The following is a 19,222-nucleotide window of genomic DNA, read 5'->3' as shown; positions in this document are numbered from 1 at the left end:
GGAAAATAATCATTAGGCAGGTAGTAATTTTCACACGTTGCTCACTATTTTCAAAAAGCATGTATTCTTCAATCATTGGAATATAAGTTACATGTAGGGTGTAATTCAAGTAAGTAATTTCTATCAATTAAGATCACTAAAGTCAGTCTCTCTCTCTCTCTCTCTCTCTCTCTCACACACACACACAGCCCCGTAGAACATAGCACACAAATAATACAAACATTCTAGTGTATACTAAGCAAACGGAGAAACATAAATGCATGCACATAACTGAAAAACAAAACATAAGAAACCACTGATACACACAAGAAATAGCAGACTATGAATGCATTCCTAAATACAGTAGCACATACTCTCAATAAAAAAATTTCTGTATATGGTATGATCTAATGGTTAGCATAGGAAGCTCTGTGAAGCTGTTCATGGCTGATGCTGTTGTGCGTATATAGGAAATTTGCAATGCCAAAAAACTTCAGTGAATTGCAGGAAGACTTGCAGAGGAGTGGTGCTTGGTGTAAGAACTGTCAGTTAGCCCTCATTGTAAATAATATAATTGTGGATAAATAGCCATTAAGACTTATTACTGTCACATCATAATCACACTAGAGTCCAAATATGAAAGCTGGGTCATCAGTGAAATACAATACGTACCACTGAAAGCAATTTTATTAAGAAAAATAAAGTACAGCCAGAATGGAACTGCTCTCCACAGAGAGTGCAGTTATTTATACAAGCATTGAATATTCCAGAATTTACAAACATTAGAAACATACAATATTTCAAAACCTTCCAGAAATGATAAATACGAAATAACAAATAGTTGTTGTTGGTTGGGTTTGAACTGGCGACTCGCAGCATGCCAGCCAGTGACGCTAACATCTACACCACACTGATGGTATTGTGTTTTGTGCTTGTACACGAAAGTGAAAACAGAGAGAAGCTAGTGTAGTAACACCAATAGCAAAATGCTTAATTTAGCATAAAATTAAGCTTATCTTTATTGCCCTCCACTGTTACGATGGGAGCAATCATGTATGGAATAGTATACAGGGTGTTACAAAAAGGTACGGCCAAACTTTCAGGAAACATTCCTCACACACAAAGAAAGAAAATATGTTATGTGGACATGTGTCTGGAAACGCTTACTTTCCATGTTAGAGCTCATTTTATTACTTCTCTTCAAATCACATTAATCATGGAATGGAAACACACAGCAATAGAACGTACCAGCGTGACTTCAAACACTTTGTTACAGGAAATGTTCAAAATGTCCTCCATTAGAGAGGATACGTGCATCCACCCTCCGTCGCATGGAATCCCTGATGCGCTGATGCAGCCCTGGAGAATGGCGTATTGTATCACAGCCGTCCACAATACGAGCACGAAGAGTCTCTACATTTGGTACCGGGGTTGCGTAGACAAGAGCTTTTAAATGCCCACATAAATGAAAGTCAAGAGGATTGAGGTCAGGAGAGCGTGGAGGCCATGGACTTGGTCTACCTCTACCAATCCATCGGTCATCGAATCTGTTGTTGAGAAGTGTACGAACACTTTGACTGAAATGTGCAGGAGCTCCATCGTGCATGAACCACATGTGTCGTACTTGTAAAGGCACATGTTCTAGCAGCACAGGTAGAGTATCCCGTATGAAATCATGATAACGTCCTCCATTGAGCATAGGTGGAAGAACATGGGGCCCAATCGAGACATCATCAACAATGCCTGCCCAAACGTTCACAGAAAATCTGTGTTGATGACGTGATTGCACAATTGCGTGCGGATTCTCGTCAGCCCACACATGTTGATTGTGAAAATTTACAATTTGATCACGTTGGAATGAAGCCTCATCCGTAAAGAGAACATTTGCAGTGAAATGAGGATTAACACATAGTTGGATGAACCATTCGCAGAAGTGTACCCGTGGAGGCCAATCAGCTGCTGATAGTGCCTGCACACGCTGTACATGGTACGGAAACAACTGGTTCTCCCGTAGCACTCTTCATACAGTGACGTAGTCAACGTTACCTTGTACAGCAGCAACTTCTCTGACGCTGACGTTAGGGTTATTGTCAACTGCACGAAGAATTGCCTCGTCCATTGCAGGTGTTCTCGTCGTTCTAGGTCTTCCCCAGTCACGAGTCATAGGCTGGAATGTTCCGTGCTCCCTAAGACGCCGATCAATTGCTTCGAACGTCTTCCTGTCGGGACACCTTCATTCTGGAAATCTGTCTCGATACAAACGTACCGTGCCACGGCTATTGCCCCGTGCTAATCCATACATCAAATGGGCATCTGCCAACTCCGCATTAGTAAACATTGCACTGACTGCAAAACCACGTTCGTGATGAACACTAACCTGTTGATGCTACGTACTGATGTGCTTGATGCTAGTACTGTAGAGCAATGAGTCGCATGTCAACACAAGCACCGAAGTCAACATTACCTTCCTGCAATTGGGCCAACTGGCGGTGAATCGAGGAAGTACAGTACATACTGACGAAACTAAAATGAGCTCTGACATGGATATTATAAGTGTTTCCGGACACATGTCCACATAACATCTTTTCTTTATTTGTGTGTGAGGAATGTTTCCTGAAAGTTTGGCCGTACCTTTTTGTAACACCCTGTATATGTACATGTAGATGTAGTACCTCCACAACTTGTCCTCATCTCATTTTATTTAGTGCCAAGACATACTGGCATTCCCATTGCACCATAAAGCTTTTTCATTATCATCTCCATTATTGTTGGAGTTGGCCGATAAAAGTATTTTTTGAGAATGGGGCTACAATCTTGAAACTAATAGCACAGAAAAAAATGGAAACTTAAAGAAAGAAAAAAAAAGAAAAAGAAAAAAGAAAAAAGCTGTGAACTGCAATTTCCAGAAAAATGCTTAATATTTTGTACTAGTCATACATTTATTTTAGTATGAATCATCAATATTTGCTTGTATCACTGTGTGTGTGTGTGTGTGTGTGTGTGTGTGTGTGTGTGTGTGTGTAATTTGCTAGTTTTAATTTGTAAAGTAATTGAAACCTTTAGCTATACTCATTATTTCTTTCTTTGACAGTTTTGGCTTAGCAACATCATTTCCACGCCATCATTATGTCAGTGAAGACTATAGTAGAAATCTTGGTGAACTGGATCTTTGGCCTAATGCAGTCTTGTTGATAGTACCTGTAAGTATAAGTTATTACAATGTATCAGATGAGTCCACCTTATGTTACTTTTGTCAACTGTTATTGAGCAGCCTCCATATGGAAGTACTAAAAACTGATTGAGCATCTGGTTTAAGCCTTCCTCTTGGCTCCGAACTGGAGAACTGCAGACAATTCTGTGATTTCTATTGTCAGTTGGAGAAGCAGGAATCACATCAATAGCTCACACATAAACAATAAGAAGCTACTCAGGTAGCAAATCATGTGTGACATCCCTATGGGTCTTTTTTTACATTAGAGGAACCCCTTCTGAGGCTGACAATTAATGACATACAGAAAGTGATAATCAGACGTGTTTATCAAACATACTCAAGAGAACAGTTGTTGATGTGATATTAGTTAACTGTAGGAGAGACCATGTGTAATGTCCTTCCCCGTATCTCTTATAAAGGGTTATAATGCCCACATAGTTGTAGAAACAGATTACTAGCTGAAACAGTAGTGGATTCTTGTACGGAAGTGAATTCTTTTATGGACTGCCTGCCTCAGGAACTGTAAAAGGATTCATTGAGAATGTAAATTTTTTAACAATTTTAGTGTAATAGAGGGAAGTTTCAACTTGCCGGCTATAGAATAAGTGTGTCACATGACTGAAACTGATGACAGAGACAGAGATTTGTAACAAGGTGTTCTGAGTATCTTTTCTGAAAATTTAATTTGAGCATTTAATTGGGGAACTAACTCATTTGCTTTTCTTCAACCTATCTTTTTAAGATAAGTCATACCAATATTTATCCAGAACCTAAGCTGATCTGCCACAACGCCAGATTCTACTGGTTTCAAATTGAAATTATTACTTCCTTCTTGTAGTCGTAAGAGTGTTTTGCCAGTCTCGTATATCTGTAACATCAGATTGAATTGTTTTGTCATGGCTGGCTCTCCCAAGGATCTCAGTAATTCTAAGGGACTAGAGATGACTGCAGATGTTAGAAAATATGAGTAAAAATGTAAGTAAATATGGGGAAGTATTTTTGATTAGCAAATGTGGTAAGAAACAGATCGTATATTATCTGAGAAGTCAACATTAAACGTTCCTCTCTGGAAACAAAGGTGTGGTTCACCAATGCATAAAATTCAGGAGAACTTTGCGATACACTTCTTAAATGTATGTACCAGTCGAGGTTTAGAGGGGTGGAAAAACAGCTCCACTTCCCCCAGAGTGGTTCACTATGTGTGTTGGAAAATTGCTTCAAAAGTAGAAGGAGCTTCATCATACATTAAAGCAGATTCAAAGCCATGTTGATTTGCAAAAGCTTAGGTAGATAAATAAAAATCAGCATAAGGAGATCAATGGGAAATGTGTTCAATAATGAGAAATTATAATTTTCTGTACCAATCTGATGGAGAAATCATAACAAATGTTTGATTTTTATACAGCAAATAAACAAATCATAATCGCATATTCAATTGGTCAGTGATCATAATTCCACAAAGTGGAAGATGTTCAGCAGAAGGCCGAAATACTGAACTTGGTCTTCCATATTTGTTTCACTGTGGAAGATAATTAAACAATTTCTCCTCAACCATTGCACAGCTGCCAAGATGAGTGACTGAGAATAGAATGCCACTCAACAGAGGAAAGGCATCTGGACCAGATGAGATACCTATATGATTCCATACAATTATGCAAAAGTATTTGCTTGCTTTCTGGTGGTAGTTTATTTTAGCTCTCTGAAGCAATGAAGAGTTCCAAGTGATTGGAAAAAGATGCCAGTCATTGCAGTTTTCAAGAATGAAGATCTTTATGCAAAGCAACGTGGATTCTGCAGACAAATATATTGTGAAACTCAGTTCCCTCTTATCATTCCTTAAGATCCAGAAGGTCGTAGACACCCATATGATGATTGGATAACTAATCAGTAGGTACTGAATCAAATTGGGAGGGTTGGGGGAGAAGAAATTAACAGAACAACTTAATTGAAAGAATGGAGCAGCTGATGGTATAAATGCTGAGGCATCAAGAAAGTGTCAGTTTGTTGATGGAGGGAAATTTGTGTGGGGAGGGGAGGGGGAAGGGAAGAAGATAAAAATTGTAGAGGGAGATAAACATTTGACTGCACTAAGACCGTTCTAATTGATGTAGATTGCAGGAGTTGGGTAGAAAGGAAGAGGCTTTCACAGGATAGAGTACTGTAGAGAGCTGCATAAACTGCTCTGTGAACAACAGTAACAAGAACAACAACTGGCATAATGTGTATTGAGACACTTAAAAATTAATTATATGATTTGTGCCTAATCAGCTCAATTGTTATAAGAATTGCTTGCAAAAAGAAAGAGTCAGAGTTTGTTCAGGGTTCAATTTTAATGTGCCAGGAAGCTGCATTAATGCAGGTGCTCTGATGATGAGAGAATCCACATGAGCTGCAATTTACTGTACATGTTGATGCTTAGTAGTACAGTGCTGTTAGTCCTAGGTGTCCAATGTGTGTGTGGTTCAATTATTGTGGTTCTTCAGTTCTGGTGGTGAGATATTTGATGTAATCTGTTCTGAGTGCCATTAGTCTGATGTGGAAGATAGTATTCAGTTTTGTTTCAGTCTCATGACTGTGGATCAGGAAGATTGAATTGAAATCTACAACTTTTTGCTGTTTGTAGATATTGCAGCAGACAGGGTCATATCAGTCTCTGTTTAACATTAGTAAACATTACATATCAGCCAATATCCATTATATGTTTACATGCTCTGTGGGCAATGCTGCAATGTGAAATTCTCTCTAGTACCAATTTTCTTACAGAATAATAAATCATTAAATTTAGTGCTCTGTGCTTCAAAATCATGTTTTCCGCCAGGAATTTTTATATTTTAAACAGCTAGTCTTGGTAGTAATGAAGTAAGTTAGAGATCTAGTGCATACTGTTATCTGTTTATTGCCTTTTTTGACTTCAAGAACCTCTCAGACTTCAGCTCTGCTCTAGAGGAATGGATCAGAAAAGAGAAATGATATCATATGTCAGAAATAATCATCCACAAGCATATGTCATTGACATTCTCTAACAGTGGAACTAAGATTAGCCTCTGTAGTGTTCAACAGTGATGGAAAACACATTTTGAGCTGCTCTCAGCTATTCAAAATGGTGCAATATTTTGGCAAAATAACTTATTGCCAACCATGGGTAATACAGATGATTGAACATATCCATGACTTGCTGTCAATTCATGGCTCTTGGTGGCCAGGTGTGGCTGTATGTAACAGCAGACAGTGTCAGCTGTCACACAGTGTGGCCTAACCACAGGACATGTCATAAAGTATGACAGGACTAAGATATTACAACAGGCCAATACTTCTGGGAGTGTGGCCATTTTTCCTTTGCAAATTTGTGAATCTCCAGCTGCATGATGGAACTGTGGTGGTTCCCCTCGTTTCCCTTCACTGGCGGCAACTAGATCATGAACTGCACTCATCAAATGTTGGCAGCCAGAGAAGCTCCTATCAGCTAGTGTACCACCACTTTTCTCCAGCACCCAACACCCACATCCATCACCTATATCTCTCTGACCTCCTTGCTTTCCAGGAGCCACGCACTTTTAACCATCGCCACAAGATTTCATTTCTTCTCCAGGTTTGTGTCCTTAGCTGTCGAGCATCATCAGAGTTTTTCTAATGGCAGAGTTTCATATTCAGTCTCTGTTGCACTAGTTTTCTTGCAGGCCAGCAAGTGAAAGGATTTTTACCACACCTCCCACATGTTAGAGTAATGAAGGAAACCATGTTCCTTCAGAATTATAAATAAAGACAAAGCAGCTTAGCATAAGAAGTTGCGTGACCCTGTTCAAAGCACAATATCAGCAAATTTGAAAGTCCATTCACACCACACCAACTGAAGTGCTGAGACAAACCCATGAAGATACATCTCCTCTATTCCAGTTGCATGTGGAATGGGTGAAATGCGAACATGTACTTAAGACTAGTGTAATTATCACCTGTTGATAACAATTGGGGCATATGTGCTAGCTTTCTTCAACTGGTATTGCTGTTTGGTAGTTATTAGTCTGCTTTGCAATGTTCCCCTCAATTGTTATGCTCAGGCAGTGGACGTTTTCTATTGCTGTGTGTTTAAATTTTTTGGAACAAGGCTGAAGCTGCAATTCAGTGGTAAGTGCGCTACTTGCATGCATTTTATGCTTACATAAAAATTCAGACATCCACATTTTTGTGTTCTTGCCCCTTTCTTACTCTTTCTTTTCTCTTTTCTTTACCTCCTTCATAACCAACAGCATGCTTGCCATACCAAATACTCCTATCTGAATATCACTGTTTGGCACTGTGATTATAACTGACATTATATTAAACTGGATGTATGTGTTATTTATTTTAGTGGGAGAAAACAGTAATCATAGAGTTTGCTGTTTCAATGCTCTTTCTGTTGTTTTCTTTTTGATTTCCTCCAGTGTAAATATGAGTTCATTGATACACACGAATGGTATGTTTCTGTGTTCGTAGCCATTGTAGATGTGCTTTAATACATGCCATTGGTTCAGAACTAATACAGTTATATGAATATTTCCCCAAAAGCCATTGTCATATATATGACGTATTTCTCAGTGTGAAGTATGCCAGGTGTGGTTTCTGACGTGGTTGGTGCATGCATAGAAAAGAGATGGTGCATCACGTGAAATGTGCCCCTCATTGTGATTTGCGACCACAGCATTCTCCAGCAACAGTTGTTAGTTATATTGGCTCACAAATCACACAGTTTGTTTATGAAAATGGGCACAAGTAAAATTGCTATATTAGCTTTATTAAAATAGATGTTTCCTCCCTTTTCCTTAAGCTAGCTAATGTTGTTCTGTCTGTAGTGCACATAAATAATAACTTCAACAACATGAAACAGATAGATTGCTCCTCACGATATAGAACAGGTGTTGAGTGGCAGACAGGCACATTGACTAAAGACTGCTAAATAGTACTTAGCTATCAGACTAATTCTTACATCAAATGTGTACACACACACACACACACACACACACACACACACACACACACACACACACACAACTCTGTCACATGCATTCTTCACACACATTGTTGTATCCTGGTGCTAAACGAAGTGAGGTGGCACAGCGGTTAGCACACTAGACTTGCATTTGGGAGGACGACGGTTCAAATCAGTGTCAGACCATCCAGACTTAGGTTTTCTGTGAGTTCCCTAAATCGCTCCTGGCAAATGCTGGGATGGTTCCTTTGAGAGGGCACAGACAATTTCCTATCCCTTCATTGATACATCCCAACTTCTGCTCCATCTATAATGACCTTAATGTTGATGGGATATTAAACCCTAATCTTCATTTTTTCATCGTGCTAAGTCCTGATTGTGACTGCATCTGAAGTGAGCAGCAATCTCAGTGGGGTGGGTAGTGGGGTTACAGAAGTGATGTGGGGTGGGGAGGTGGAGGAATAGTAGGGTAGGCGTGGAGGAAGATGCTAGTGCTGTCTGTGATAGCATGCAGGGATGGGATATTGGGCTGCCAGGTGCAGCATTGTGCAGTTGTGCTGTGGGGAGGGGGCAGGTGGCAAATGGGAGAAATGTAGGGAAGGTGAAGGTGTGCTGGCCGAATATAAGGCATATTTAGTACTGGTGTGGGATCAGGAAAGGGGATAGAGGCAGGTGGAGGACAGGGACTAGCAAAGATTGAGGCCACGAGGACTATGGGAGTGAAGTGTGTGTTGCAAGGGGAGTTCCCAGCGTTCCACTTCAGAAAAACTGAAGTTGGTGGGGAGAATCCAGATGACACAGGCTCTGAACCCATCGTCCAAGTCAAGGATGGCAGTTTCTTGAACTGGGAAGGACCAGGTGAAATGAATGATGCATAGGTTCTGGAGAAATGTGATTCAGTGTGTCCTCACTCTCACCCTCATTCTAGATCATGATGTCATCAGTGAATGTGAACCAGGTGAGGGATGTGGCATTCTGGATAGTTATGAAGGATTCCTGTAGATGGCCCCTGAATAGGTTGGCACAGGATGGTGCCATGCAAGTGCCCCTTGCTATATCACAGATTTGTTTGTAGGCGATGCCTTCAAAGGAGAAGTATGAGGATATAGTTGTTTATGGTGACTAGAAAGTAGGTTTTAGATTTGGGGTCAGACAGGCATTGGGAAAGGTAGTATTCAATAGTAGCAAGCCCATGGGCATTGGTGGTGATATGTAGAGGGAGGTGGCATCAACAGCAACTAGCAGGACACTGGGTCTTAAAGGAACAGGAACTTTGGAGAGTCAATAGAGGAAATGATTAGTGTCTTTTATATACATCGATAGGTTACTGGTAATATTCTGCAAGTGTTGGTCCATGAAGGCAGAGATTCTCTCTGTGGGGGCACAGTAACCAGCCACAATGTGACATCCTGGGTGATTGGGTTTTGTGTTCTTTAGGAAGCATCTAGAAGATAGGAGTGTGAGTAGTAGTGGGGGTGAGGAGGAAGATAGACTAAGGGGAGGATTATGATACAGACCTAAATATATGAGGAGGGACCATAGATACTACTGGATTTCTGGAATAGGGCCTGTGGTCCCCCACATACCCGCTGACCTGCCACAGAGGACCACCCCTTCATGGCTTAGTACCACCCAGAACTGTAGCAACTGAGCCACATTGTCCACAAGGGTTTAGACTACTACTCGTCATGTCCTGAAATGAGGCATATCCTCCCCACCTCTCCCGCAATGGTATTCTGCCATTCATCCAACCTACACAACATCCTTCCTCCACCCCTGTTCCCAACCCCATGCCCCATGGCTTATATCCCTGCAATAGACCTAGATGCAAGGCCTGTCCCATACATCCTCTTGTTACCACCTGTTCAGGTCTTGTCTCAGGCATCTCTTATCCCATCAAAGGCAGTGCCAACTGTGGAAACAGCTATGTAGTGCATCAACTTAGCTCCAACCACTGCACTGCATTCTATGTGAATGTGATCACTAACAAGCTGTCTCTCTGAATGAAAGGCCACCACCAAACTGTAGCTATGAGACAGCTGGAGCACCTAGCTGCCGAGCATGTCACCTAACATGATACACTTGACTTCAACAACAGCTTCACAGATTCTCCCAGTCCATACCTACATGTGCCTTCTATCCTGCCAGCTCACTTTTATAGTCCTGTTTCCTTCTCCACGCCAATTTGCTGTCCCCCTGCAGTAGCCGATTATGCTGTCCTTGCATGTCTCACAGGCATCACTAGCATCATTGCCCAAGCTTGCTTTGCTGTTCCTCCCCCCCCCCCCCCCCCCTGCTCCGCTGCCACCACCACCACCACCACCACCACCACCACCACCACCACCACCGCACCCCACTCCACCCCACCCCACCCCGCACCTCTTCTGTACTCCACAACCACAGATTGCTGCTCACCTCAAACATAGTCACAGTCAGGCCTTTTGTGTTTGTGTGCTATCCCGGCTTTCCAGTGTTTAAATAAGAACTTCGATATCCATGAACATAATACAAGGCAAAAAGAAAAGTTCCATGTCCAGTCTGTAAGGACATCAACTTTCAGAACTTTGATTGCAGATAGTACGATACAAATTTACAGTGGTCTTTCACATGAGACAAATATGAGAATGATGAAATACTTTTTAGTAAAACCATAACTATTCTTATTAGATTACTGCTTCTTTGTACAATGTTGTGCAAAACTTAAGAACGAAAGTAACCTTCACAAGTTTCATATCAGCGCACACTCTGCTGCAGAGTTAAAATCTCATTCTGGAAACGTCCCCCAGGCTGTGGCTAAGCCATGTCTCCGCAATATCCTTTCTTCCAGGAGTGCTAGTTGTGCATAGTTCGCAGAAGAGCTTCTGTGAAGTTTGGAAGGTAGGAGACGAGGTACTGGCAGAATTGAAGCTGTGAGGACTGGTCGTGAGTCATGCTTGGGTAGCTCAGATGGTAGAGCACTTGCCCGCAAAAAGCAAAGGTCCTGGGTTTGAGTCTCAGTCCAGCACACAGTTTTAATGTGCCAGGACATTTCTTAACCTTCACAAGATTTGTCACTGTCAAGAAATAAAGATCAATAAAACTGCTACCATACACAGAAAGAGCTGCTGCAGTATAGTACAGAAAGTAAGTTAAATACACAATGGGATGAACAGAAATGACACTTTTATTCAAAGACAATCACTACTCAGAAATCATAGTGATTTACAATAGTTCCCCGGACATTACAAAAGCTGGAACAAGATTTTTAATAGAGCGTGTGATCACCGTGGATGACAATGCATATTCTGCTCTTGTGCTGCCTTAAGTTTGGTAATGAGTTCTAGTGGTAGGGCATTCCAATCTTCCTAACAGCACAGTTGACAACTGCAGGGTGGTTGTTGCTGCATGTGGATTTCCTTCAGTACATCTCTCCACCCAATCCCACATGTGCTCAATGGGATTTAAATCAAGGGAACAAGCAGGTGAGTCTATTCATTGAATATCCTTTTGTTTCAAGAACTACTCCACGTGCACTCTGTTCGATGCAGTCAGGAATGTACCCCTGAAAAGATGCATGTGGGAAAGTTTTCACAATAATGTTGTTCGGGGTTTGTACCGTGTTCAAAGATGTGGAGGTCAGTGCACCCATAGTATCTTATGCTGCCCCGTGCCGTAACACCTGGACTACCAAAATAATCATGTTCAACAATGTTCCTGGATATATTAGGTGCTCCAAACCATATGAGGTTATACCCAAAAAGAACCCATTCCTCATTGGTCCAGTACCTGTCTTGTTGGCATCATCACAAAAGGTGCCACTGATGTGTGGATGTCAGTGGAACACAACATACTGGTTGTCAAGCAGAAATATTCTCAGTGATATCGTCGCTTGTCACTTCTGTGTCCAGCTCGTCAGCAGTACTTGATGTAGTTACTCCCTTGACAGTGACATTCTTTAGTTAATGAGAGAGAGAGAGAGAGAGAGAGAGAGAGAGAGAGAGAGAGAGAGAGAGCGAGAGAGAGCGAGAGAGCGAGAGAGCGAGAGAGCGAGAGAGCGAGAGAGCGAGAGAGCGAGAGAGCGAGAGAGCGAGAGAGAGAGAGAGAGAGAGAGAGAGCGAGAGCGAGTGTTGGGACGGTAGGCAGATCACAGGCTTGATGCCAGCCAGTGGCTGAAGGAGCCACAGGGTGTAGGTGCCCAGGCTGGCCTGCTCTTCTTCTGTCCCTACACCACTGATTAAGCCCTCATAAGAATCTCAAGTGCCAAAAGTTGTGAATACCATGCATTCTCTTGGAACCCTACTGACCCATCAGAACATCTGGAAGGGTCTGTACATTGGTTCACATATGTGTTGTCAGCAAGTGGATTTCCGTCTGTACTGTGTTGGAAGCAGTGCAAACAACCCCAGCTGTCAACATGTGAAACATTTATTTACCTCAATGCAGGGCATTTACTTACCGTAAAATGATCACCTTCATGCGACAACTCCCCCCCCTTTTTCTCATACTTGGGGATGTCAGTGCACACCACACCCTGTGGGGATTACCGTGTCTGGTAGAAGTCCTCTGATTGATGAGCTTCTTTTCGATCTTGATATGTGTTTCCTCAATGAGAGTACTCCTAGCCACTTCAGTGCTGCCCATGTCACCTTTTCAGCTATTGGCCATAATCTCCCCCCCCCCCCCCCCCAATCCTGTGGGTTTACTACAGTGATCACTACATAATGATATTTGAGACAGTGGTGAGCCTGTCACTTAATTGTAACCATCAGCTAGACCAGTTACTGTGTTGGACTCTTCAAAGAACCAACTGGCAGTTGTATACCTTTGCTGTCACTTTCACCAACTCTCTGTTAGATTGCATCGATGAGGTTTTGGGAGGTACTGTTTTCCCATTTCTGTAGGGTCCCTCCACCTCCATACAGTGCTATGGTGGATCGAAGACATTGCAGCAGCTATTCAGGATTGCTGAAGGGCCCTGCAAAACCTCAGGTGACATCCCTCATTTTTCAGCAGCTTCATGCTGAGGCTTCCTACCTAATTAAATGCAGTAAGAGGGAATGCTGGGAAGACAGCGTCTCCTCCTTGGGAATGTATGCTTCTTCATCCCAGGTGTGAGCCAGGCCCCTTACACTTCTTGGCTACCAAAGATCAACAACTGTTCAGGGCTTCTTCCTCATGGTGGTATTTGTACTGATGCTTCAGTTGTTGCTGAACACCTTACGACCCAGTTTGCGACAGCATCAGTGTCCTCTTCTTATCCAGCTCCTTTCGGATGCATGAACAACAAACTGAAGACACATCTCCCTATCCTTCACCCTCACACCCAGGCCGTGCCAAGTTATATAATAAACCTTTCACTGACTAAGAACTGCTTCAGGCTAGTCTCTTGTCACCTGTTAATGGCTCCAGGCTCTGATTAGATTCATAATCAGATGATACAACATCTGGGCATTAATCAAAGACTCCAGATTCGGAGTCTTCAACAGGGTTTGGTTAAACTGTGCTTTCCCTTCGTAATGGTGAAATACACACATCAAAAAAAGTTTTGCATCACCCCAGTTCCCAGAACTCCTGAAAATAAATGTTGACTATGGATATTGTATCATAGACACAGTCCCTTTGACTGTTCAGAGATGTCACTAAACCCGCCCGAAGATGTAAACAACCATGCAGAGCAGCGCCTATTAGACGGAGGGGGTCCCACAGCCGATCAGTTCCAGTCATTCCACCAGGAAGGAGGTACATGGCTCGTGTTGTCTGTAGTTCAACACTGCCTAGACAGTCAATGCTGCAGTTAAATCGTGTCTGCATTGTTACTTTGTGCCAGGAAGGGCTCTCAACGAGGGATGTGCTCAGGCATGTCAAAGTGAACCAAAGCTATGTTGTTCACACATGGAGGAGATAGAGACAGGAACTGTCAAAGACATGCCTTGCTCAGGTCGCCAAAAGGTTACTACTGCGGTGGATGACCACTACCTACGGATTATGATTCAGAGGAACCGTGACAGCTATGCTGCCATATTGAATAATGCTTTTCGTACAGCCACAGGATGTCATGTTATGACTCAAACTGTGCGCAATAGACTGCATGATGTGCAACTTCACTCCCGACATCCATGGCGAGGTCCGTCTTCGCAACCATGACACCGTGCAGCATGGTACACAAGGGCTCAACAACATCCCAATTGGACTGCTCAGGATTGGCATCACATTCTCTTTACCGATGAGTGTGGCATATGCCTTCAACCAGACAATGGTCGGAGATATGTTTGGAGGCCACCTGGTCAGGCTGAATGCCTTAGACCCTCTATCCAGCGAGTGCATCCTCCGACCAATAGTGCAGCCATATCGGTAGCATATGGGCAAGGCATTCATCTTCATGGATGACAATTGGCGCCCCCATCGTGCACATCTTGTGAATGACTTCCTTCAGGATAACGACATCGCTCGAATAGAGTGGCCAGCATGTTCTCCAGACATGAACTCTATCAAACGTGCCTGGGATAGATTGAAAAGGGCTGTTTATCGACAACTTGACCCACCAACCACTCTGAGGGATCTGTGCCAAATCGCCATTGAGGAGTGGGACAGTCTGGACCAACAGTGCGTTGATGAACTTGTGGATAGTAGGCCAAGACGAATACAGGCATGCATCAATGCAAGAGGACGTGCTACTGGGTATTAGGAGTACCAGTGTGTTCAGCAATCTGGAGCACCACCTCTGAAGGTCTTGCTATATGGTGGTACAGCATGCAATGTGGGATTTTCATGAGTAATAAAAAGGGCAGAAATGATGGTTATGTTGATTTTTATTCCAATTTTCTGTACAGGTTGTGGAACTCTTGGAACCGAGGTGATGCAAAACTTTTTTTTTATTTGTGTAGTATCATTGTCACGATTCTTAAAACCTGCAGAAAACCAATGTCCATCAAAGGCTGCCACCCTATTTTTTACTTCTATAAGGCATACAGTAGATTTTAGCACCAAATTTTACTACCCTCCATGATTGGGGTTTATGAAGCTCTATACCAATTTTTATTTGGCAGTTTTTATCCCACTAATTATTTGGGGTTAGTGTTGGTACATCACTCAAGCCCGCACAGCTCCAAGAGAATGGACTGCCTCAGGGCTTCATGCTGAGTGTTACACCATTTCTCATTACCATCAGTGGGCTAGTGACACCCATCAGACACTGGCCATCCCCACACCGTATATTGATGTCTTTGACATTTGTTATAGTTCCCAATCTGTAGCCTTGGCTGAATGCCTGCTACAAGGTACCATCGAAAAGAGCATCAGCTTGTACCCTTTCCCATGGCTTCCAGTTCTCTCCTGTGAAAACATTGAGTTGCGCATTTCTGCTGTTGTACCATGGTCCATCCTGACCCTGAACTCTCCTTGGGTACACAGTACTTGGATGTTCTTGGACAGTATTGAGTTTTGGGACTCATCTTTGGTTAAAAACTTGACCTGGCAACATCATAATTGTCAACTGAATATCAACCGCATGTGAAAGCTTAATGCTTTTTGCTTCCTTTCCCACACATCTTCGCTGCTGATTGCATTTCTCTCTTCCAATTATACCAGACCCTGGTCTTGTACTGATTGGACTGTGGTTGCCAAGTTTATGGCTCAATGACACCTTCATCTTTGAAACTGTTGAACCCAGTCCATCATTGTGAAGTAAGACTGGCCATTGACATCTTCTGGACTAGTCCTTCATTTCACCAAGGAGGCTGTTTACAGATCTTGTCTCTTCAGTTCTGATGGTATCAGCACTTGCTCACTTATGAATTCACCAGCCAACTGTTTCCTAATCATCCAATTTATCAAATTCTTTTTGCATCTAAGGGGCTTCAACACTATGACACCAGCACTCAGATGGGATTACCAGTTGAAATACACTTCGAGATCATCTGCTGGGACCTCTGCATAACCTCCCTAGAACTTGCTTACCATGATTTCCTGTACACCCTCCACTCTTTTTCCCTTTGTTATAACCAGACCCCACGACCGATCAATTTGAGGACCTAAAGTTTCAGTTGCCCATGTGACCTTTCAGCATCTGCTCCTCTTAGTTCTTCAGAAGTAGGAGGGTGCTACAGTCATTTACACAGTCGGTTGTAAAACCATGGATAGGACGGGATATGCTTCTACGTCTCTTGCCAATCAGGAACAATATTTGCTGCTGAGGAATATTTGGCTAGAGAAGTGATTACTTGCCCAACATTCACTTTGACAATCCGAGTTGTATGTTTGTGGCACAAGTAGGACCTCTCGTCACTCAGAGAAAGAACATCATCTGTAATAAACTGTGCACTGTCTAAGAGATTACTGCTAAGTACTGTTCGTCCTCCTAGAAGGAATCAACCATCCAACATTGCCTTTGCATCCATCATACCAAATTAACCTGTGGTTTCATTTGATGTAATAAGACACTGCCAAGTTTAGGCTGTGGAGTTTTACTGCCAGTAGCTCGCAGTCTGGTGGAGTGCCCACTCTTGGCTCTCCATGCTAAGCAAGGTTTTCTGGATTCTTTGTCTCTGTTATTGGCGAATGACTCCTGGACCGTTTAGCTGGTTTCTGTTCTCAGATACAACGTTTTTAACTACAATTGGGGCGGGTTTGGGTGATTGGAGTTGGGGTGTTTCCTGCTGCGTGCTAGGTCTGGCGGTCTCATAACGCAGCCTCCTTTTCCAGCTGCTTTGGTCATCCCTCTTTTCTTCACTTTTAATTTATTTTAGGTGTGGTTAGCTGCCTTTTTTCTGCTGTACCATATTTCCCGATTTAGGGGTAGCACTCTGAATAGCTCAACTACAATGATCAAGAATGGGACAGCTGCGGGAGGGATGGCCTACGTTGCATGCAGAGCCTCGGGGTGTAATCCACCAACCTGATGTTCTGTAGTCTCTGTCACCTCCTAGGTAGCACATCAGTCTGTTGTCTTTAAGTGAAAATCATATTCAGTATTTGATGGTGTTTGCTCAAAAAATGTACCTATCACAAAAATTTAGGTTGCACTATTTTTACACATTATTAGCCTCAAATTTATACTGTTGTGACAGTGACCAGTTTTTCTAATTTGTGGACTTATTAGTGCCTAAAATCAGGTCTGCACTTACAAACAACCTAGAGTGCAGTGGAAGAACTACTCAGATAAAGTGGAAAATTATTGAAACAGAAATTAATAAAACACTGTCCAGTAATTAGTGCTAGATCTAACAAGTCACTAAACAAAATATTTAAGTTCAGAACAGAACACAGTTCATTTCTACACCAAACATTACAGTTCACATTCTGTTTTGTAATAATCCACTGAATGACAATGGCAGTCTAAGCCTCATACAAACCACAAAAATTTCATTCAAGATATTCGTCAACTTCAGTTACAGAAATAGCTTCAAGTTTTTAAACATCAGCATTATTCAGTTTTCACAGATACTGAAGCACTAATTTTTGTGAACATCTTGTGCTTAGCTACTGCGTCAGCAAATGTTGGGAACGTATTTGACATTGATGTTACATGCTTGTTAGTTCGATATGGTCTGGGTGCAGACTGCCGAGCTGGAGTGATGTCCAACTGTTTAAGAACTGTTGTATGGGCAGACTGTTATTTTGGAAACTGCATAATTATTTGAAAAAAGGCTAGGTTAAGTTTTGCTACTCAAAATGGACTCTCAGTATTGATAAAGAGTTGGTTTATGAAAAATGTTGTAATAAAGGAATTTAGAAAAAATTATGGAACCACTTAATTCCTCCACATTGGGAATACTTTTCTTATGAGTACAAGTGTCATGTTGAAAATTATTGTAAATGAAGCAAAAATCTTAATTAATGACTCAATCAATTAGTGAAGTATGTCATTTTTTTCATAAAAGTTGTGCCAGTAAAAAAAGTATAGTGTCAGAGTTCAGAATCTAACAAACATAAAGGCAAAATCTGCAATGGAAATCTAGCTATTTCTGAAATTGGAATATAATTATCTCATAAAGTATTTAGTAATTATTTTCACAAATTTGAAATGCATTATGTAGAAGTTGAACTACCAGTCTTTATAACTGGTGGTGTCACTGTACCCAGAAGTATACATTAACTCAATATGTTATTCTTACTGTGTCATGTGCTAGGCTTTTCAGTTACATATATCTTCCAATCAACTAATTCCACAGTAAAACTAAGTGCGGCATTTGAATCAGTACATCAAAAACATTACTTTGAATGATGAATCTAAGTGGAAAATAGTTTAGTTGACAATTTGAATTATTAAATACCTACCACGTGTTCACTACTTACAAAACCTACAAAAATTAATAAATTAGCAAAGATAAAGTAAAGTAGTTATTAACAGGAGTTGAAGTCATAACACATGGAATAGTTCCATCTTGCTATGTCACAGGGCACTCACCTGGCACCACCGACCTACTGACAATATTCCTCTCATCTTGTTTTATCATTGTTGGTCCACCTGATGTGCATATCATCTCACTTTTACTGTTACAAATCTCCTACCCAGAAGGCATTTTTTTACTCTACAATTGTTTTCACACTTAATCAAGTTGCTGGAGGGCCATGTGTGGGCAGGTTTTCTCTCACTACAGATGTTCCCTGTGACACCCCTCATGTGCTCTCACCTACATTCATATGTGAACTCTGTACTACTTTTACTTCTCATTAAATTGTTTCTCAGCAATCATCATTATTGGTTCCAATGCCTTCATACTTTCTTAATCCAATCAAATTTCTGATGGATGTCACTAACTCCAGGTGAACTACACCTTGACGGAGGGACTGATGACCCCCTCTGTTTAGTCCCTTAACCACAAAAGGGGGGGGGGGATGGATTTCCGTTTTACCAAATGCGTTTGGCATTCATTCTTCTAAAACACTAAAAATCAGGAAAAGCTCTTGTTATATGCTCATGTGATATTATTTGCTTATATTAGGAAGTAGAATAATTTCCAGAGTTAGTTCACTTAATTGTAAGACTACCATATCTACCAAAGTTTAGTCACATACTATTTCTGGGAAATAACTATGCAGTCTTGTAACATCATGTCACCTGTTGAACTTACTTTAAACAGCATTGTTGT

General features: G+C 41.7%; 1 protein-coding gene across 2 annotated transcripts in view; it reads left to right on the top strand.

Annotated features, from left to right (window-relative positions):
- The window catches only part of LOC126469742 (UBX domain-containing protein 4-like), a 128,558-nt gene that overhangs the window by 93,697 nt on the left and 15,639 nt on the right, over positions 1-19,222 (top strand). For both annotated transcript variants that reach the window (XM_050096953.1, XM_050096952.1), the window contains exon 8: positions 3,071-3,179. In XM_050096953.1, coding sequence (XP_049952910.1) covers positions 3,071-3,179 — 109 coding nt within the window. The remainder of the gene's footprint in view (positions 1-3,070; positions 3,180-19,222) is intronic.

The sequence above is a fragment of the Schistocerca serialis genome, chromosome 3 (genome assembly GCF_023864345.2).
Source record: "Schistocerca serialis cubense isolate TAMUIC-IGC-003099 chromosome 3, iqSchSeri2.2, whole genome shotgun sequence".
Taxonomy (NCBI): domain Eukaryota; kingdom Metazoa; phylum Arthropoda; class Insecta; order Orthoptera; family Acrididae; genus Schistocerca; species Schistocerca serialis.
The sequence above is the reverse complement of the archived record's forward strand: the minus strand, read 5'-3'. Positions and strand labels throughout refer to the sequence as shown.